At 44.7% G+C, this 5,100-nt stretch overlaps 1 protein-coding gene across 1 annotated transcript in view; it reads left to right on the forward strand.

The window, feature by feature from the left end:
- Positions 1 to 5,100, forward strand: part of MAMDC2 (MAM domain containing 2) — a 207,238-nt gene that overhangs the window by 109,872 nt on the left and 92,266 nt on the right. Inside the window, exon 7 of the mRNA XM_004713825.2 lies at positions 1,190 to 1,283. Coding sequence (XP_004713882.1) covers positions 1,190 to 1,283 — 94 coding nt within the window. The remainder of the gene's footprint in view (positions 1 to 1,189; positions 1,284 to 5,100) is intronic.

The raw sequence follows: 5,100 nt of genomic DNA on the forward strand, positions 1-5,100 counted from the left end.
TTATTTTATTTCATCTCCCCAAGAGTCCGACAAGATAAGTGCTCCTGGGCCTGTTTTGCAGATAAGAAAATTTAAATCCCAGGAGGCTTCCCTGTTTATCCAAGGTCACCTGCCTTGCGTACGATGGAAATGAAATTTGAACTCGGGTCTGTCTGCCTCCAAGACACGGTTCTCTTCACAAGGGGGTTGCAAACTGGAAGCTCCAATGGGTCAAACCCAGCCTGCAGTGGTTGATCTGGGTCTTTACTGTTTGAATCACCAACATTGAAAAATCCAAAGATATTACATAAAACCGAGAGATCTAAGTCCTCTCCACAATGTGCCAGAGGTGGAGACTGGCCGCCTCAATGCCCACTTGCCAGCGATGGACAGAAGTTGAGCAGCAGCACCTCCTGTAGACAGCGGTTGGCCCCTCCATTTTGCAAACCACATTCTTCCGGGCTGTGCCACCGTGTATTTACCTGTCTGGCCCTTGAAGGTGTCTGTGTTTGCAACCCCGGCTCAACACTATAGCTTCTCAGGTGGTCAGTTCACCCCAAGTGCACTGCACACTCGAGTGATTTTCCCAGCAGTGACTGCTACGCAAACCATGCCTGATCCCCAATGCTCATGGGCAGAAGGGCCATGTGGAACTCAGTCTGTGGCAGGGAGAACAAAAGTAAGGAGAGTGGGCTCATGAGATGCTCTTTCTAACCAAGCCAGCACGCCTGGGCATGCCGAAACCCTAAACACTGATGCCCAAGGCCTGCCTCGTTCTGGCCACCAGGGAAGTCGCCTATGAGTGCGATGTCTTTTTACCCAGAGCCTCACATAAAACTCCACACAGGAAGAAGGAAAGGACTTAGAGGGCCTTCATTTCTGGTGAACCCAAGGGGGGAGAAGCCAGCCTGCTTCTTGGCATGTCACCTGGTTTTCCTTCCACTGAAGTTCATAAGACCAGGTGTCATAGGTATATCAGCCGACACTCGAGGAAAGGTTAAAAAGTCCACCAGTAAAGCAAAACCTACTGTGGCGTGGTGGGCACCCTTTGAAGAGGGTGCTGACCCAAACTCCTGTGTTGATGCACCTGGTTCCGTGTAGTACTCCGCTTCCCCTACCTTGACAGACAAGCTGTTTTAAACCGTGGCTCAAAGTGCGAAGCCGAATACAAAATACACCATCATGTGACCAATGTCATTTTCCTCTGCAGCTGATTTTCGAAGTTGCTTTCAATGGTCCCAAAGGAGGGTATGTGGCCCTGGATGATATTTCTTTTTCTCCGGTTCATTGCCAGAATCAGACAGGTAAGCGTTCTCTTATTCCTCCTCTTTGCATTTGGAATTTTACGTCATCGATGCCTGTGATCAGAATTTGCTGCGATTCTGCCCATGTCCTCACCACCCCCCTTATCTCAGATTCAGACACTATTTAACTGAGAACAGTCATCAAATAATCTCTGTTCATCACAAAGCGAACCAAACTTTCCTGACACTACAGGCCACCTCTCCTGCGATAGGGAACTTCCTTCTTCCTTCCATGTTCCAAACAACAACAACAACAACAACAACAACCTCGAGTCCATTATGACTCAAGATGACCCTTTAGAACAGGGTCTAAATGCCCCTGTTTCTGAACCTGGAACTCTTTACAGTAGAGAACCTGTTTCCTGTGCAGCTGCTGGTGGTTTCAAACCACTGACCTTATAGTTAGCAGCCTAATGCATAATCATTGCGGCACCAGTGCTGCTGGTTTATCTGTTATGAGAAGAAAATTAAATCATGCTAACTCCTTCCCACCCCATCTTTCTCTTCAGATGCTGTCTGAGTCCATAGATAGATGAGTGGGTGAAGAAGAAACAAAAACCTCCAAATTTACTCAATAGAATCATTTTACGTGCCCAAGTCTTATAAATGGCTTCATTTTTGCTTGTTTGTTTGTTTTTTTGAATCGTTTTATTAGGGGCTCATACAACTCTTATCACAATCCATACATACATCAATTGCGTAAAGCACATTTGTGCATTCATTGCCCTCGTCATTCTCAAAACATTTGCTCTCCACCTACGCCCCTGGCATCAGCTCCTCATTTTTCCCCTCCCTCCCTGCTCCCCACTCCTTCATGAACCCTTGATAATCTATAAATTATTATTTTGTCATATCTTGCCCTGTCCGACGTCTCTCTTCACCCACCTTTCCGCCGTCTGTCCCCCAGGGAGGAGGTCACATACAGATCCTTGTAATCGGTTCCCCCTTTCCAACCCTCCCTTCCTTCACCCTCCCAGCATCGCCACTCTCACCACTGGTCCTGAAGGGATCTTCTATCCCGGATTCCCTGTGTTTCCAGTCCCTATCTGTACCAGTACATCCTCTGGTCTAGCCAGACTTGCAAGGTAGAATGGGGATCATGATCGTGGGGGAGGAGGAAAAATGGCCTCGTTTTTAAGGACTTTGATGTATCAGTGCTTCATCCGAGAGGACAGGGTGGAACTGCCCCTGAGAGTTTCTGCAAGGGCAACTGTTTAGAGGAACAGAAAGTGCTGTCTCTCCTGCAGAGCGGCTGGTCATTTCAAACCGCTGACTTTGCAGATCGCAGCCCAACACATAACCACTACGCCACCAGAGCTCCGTTTACTTTGAAAGCCCTAGTAAAATACCATTCTTGCTTGTAGACCACCTAGGTATCAGATGATCACATGGTGAATCCCCTTTCCCTCCAGCCACACACGGAAGAATCTTACTACATTCAGCCTTTATAATTCCGCACTTCTTTGCCAGTCTTGTAGCCGAGTACCTTGTTCCTGCAGATTTGGGGCAAAGTCACTGGAAGCTGCCGGTGCAAGTTCTTAAAAGTGGTGTCTGCCATGGTCTGACCGCTTTCATTAAATGCCATCTGATACTCATTCCCTGCATGCTCGATGGTTTTAATAAACTCCTTGGCAGTTTGGATTTCATTTGAAACCGTTATTGATCCTGCACATCTTTATGACTAAGCCCAGTCTGTCTCCCGCAAATAAGGGAGATCAAATGATAGGGTGCTAAATTGAACCTCACTGCATCTGCATCAATCCACTTCCCAATGCACTCTGCATGTTAGCAAGGCTAGTCACATCCCTGGTCCACGGTCAGAGGGGATGCACCAGCGGCTGAATCCATGGAGATTTGGATTTTATTATTTCTAATCCTTGGATCACGTAGGTCGGTGTGCTTCCTTTGTGTGGGCTTAGTCGATATTTCACTTAGATGGCTGCTTGTTTGAAGACTAGCCTCTAAGACCAGAGAAGCTCTTCCTTCTGATAGCTGGGCACTGTCTTGTTGCTTTGCCACACTTGGCTGTAAAATCCATCTCTTCAGTGATCTCTGCGTGAGTGTGAACACACGAGTGATGGATTCAGCAGCGATGTGTAACTTCCCATCTGACACGGAGTCGACGCTGACTCATTGTGACCCTACAGGACAGGGTAGAACTGCCCCTGTGAGTTTCTGAGGCTATAACTCTTTGCCGGAGTAGGCAGCTCCATTTTTCACCTTCACAGTGGCTGCTGGTTTCAAACTGCTGACCTTGCAATTAGCAGCCCAATGTGTAATCGCTATATGCTCTTAATTTAAGTATTCTTCCCTTTCAAGGTGAAACCTCAAGCTATATTATTTCATTGCAGTCAATTTTATAATTTGAATAAAGCTAGTATTTGGGAAAGAGGGCAGTAATACTTCTTGCCAGGAAATCATATAACCAAATGGATGCAAAGTGAATCGGAAAATAAACATCTTAAAATTTTACAAAAGAAGACAATACCATGGGACTTCAAAACGTTGGTGGGAAAAAAGCTATTCTCTTTCCATTTCATTTTTCTGTGAACAGTTTGAAGCCTTCTTGTATATTAATTGTAAACTTGACCAAAAAACTCAAGGCCATCGAATTGATTTTGGGGCAAAGCAACCATCTCGGTGGGTTTCGAAGGCTGCCTCACCTTTCTCCCACGGAGTGGCTGGAGGGTTTAAACTGCCTATCTTGAGGTTAGCCGTCCAAATACTTACCCAACAGCCCGCTAGTAACCCAGATAAATGTAATGGCCCTTACATTTGAGTGAATTTGTTTCCTTGAGAGACCCCAGGGCTACACTGTGGGTATCTCATTTCCTTAATGAGTCCTTATTCAGAGTTCTGGAGCATGGAAGATAAACTTGAATTTGACCCTGCGGTTATGACTTCCACTGAGGATCTAGTTGGTCTCTAAGTGAATATTGTTTCTGACATGGTTATAAGCAAAGAGATGGAGAAAGATGCTGTCTACTGCAGCTAAACTAATACTTTCAAAATAGAGGAAAACGGACTAATTATTACACTTCACAAATTCTAGTAAAAAATAGTAAATGGATATTACCAGATTGGACTTATGTATCTTTAATAAATGGTTTAATCTGAACAATAATGAAAGATTGTAAGGCTCTCTAAATTGGTCAGCCCATAGGCATAAAAAATGTTTTACTTCTCTAAATTTGATTGTCCCCTCATCAGTTAATATTTCCAGTAGGATTATAATATTTCACAATCTCTTTATTGTTATTTTTAGAAAATTCCTTCCTCTGCTATTAGACAGCTATTTTAAACTTTTGTGTTTCCAAAAGTAAATAAAAGTGCTTTTATTTACACAAAAGTACTTCCAAAATTCACCGGAATATGGAAAATATAACGGAATTCTCCCACAAACTTTTCGAGTCTCCCTCATAGAGGAGGGGGAAAGTGTTGATTCAGTATTGACCTTCAGAGCGTAGGTTGAAGAGACAACTGGAAGGTTACAGAGTTGACTGAGGCGCCTCATAACTAACGCTAACAAGGTTCTCCTCTTAAGAAAGATGCAGCTGGTATCGGAACTCTTTCCTGCCCTCCTGGTGGTTTGACTCATGACAAGAGAAGTTCTATCAACCCAAGGATCATTTCTTTAGAAGGCTGATCGCCCGTCCGTTTGTACCCACTTTTCTAGAGTTAATATAAGATCTATAGTGGTCTTCCGAATTTCCAACCATACTCACTAACTTTCAAATTATTCCTCCCAAGTTTAATGGGGGTGATCATCAAATGATGCCCAAGAGCAGGATTTTGGAGACACCGCCCCCACCCCACC

This window comes from Echinops telfairi, unplaced genomic scaffold (genome assembly GCF_000313985.2).
Source record: "Echinops telfairi isolate 266 unplaced genomic scaffold, ASM31398v2 ScPeMD7_22;HRSCAF=79, whole genome shotgun sequence".
Lineage (NCBI taxonomy): Eukaryota > Metazoa > Chordata > Mammalia > Afrosoricida > Tenrecidae > Echinops > Echinops telfairi.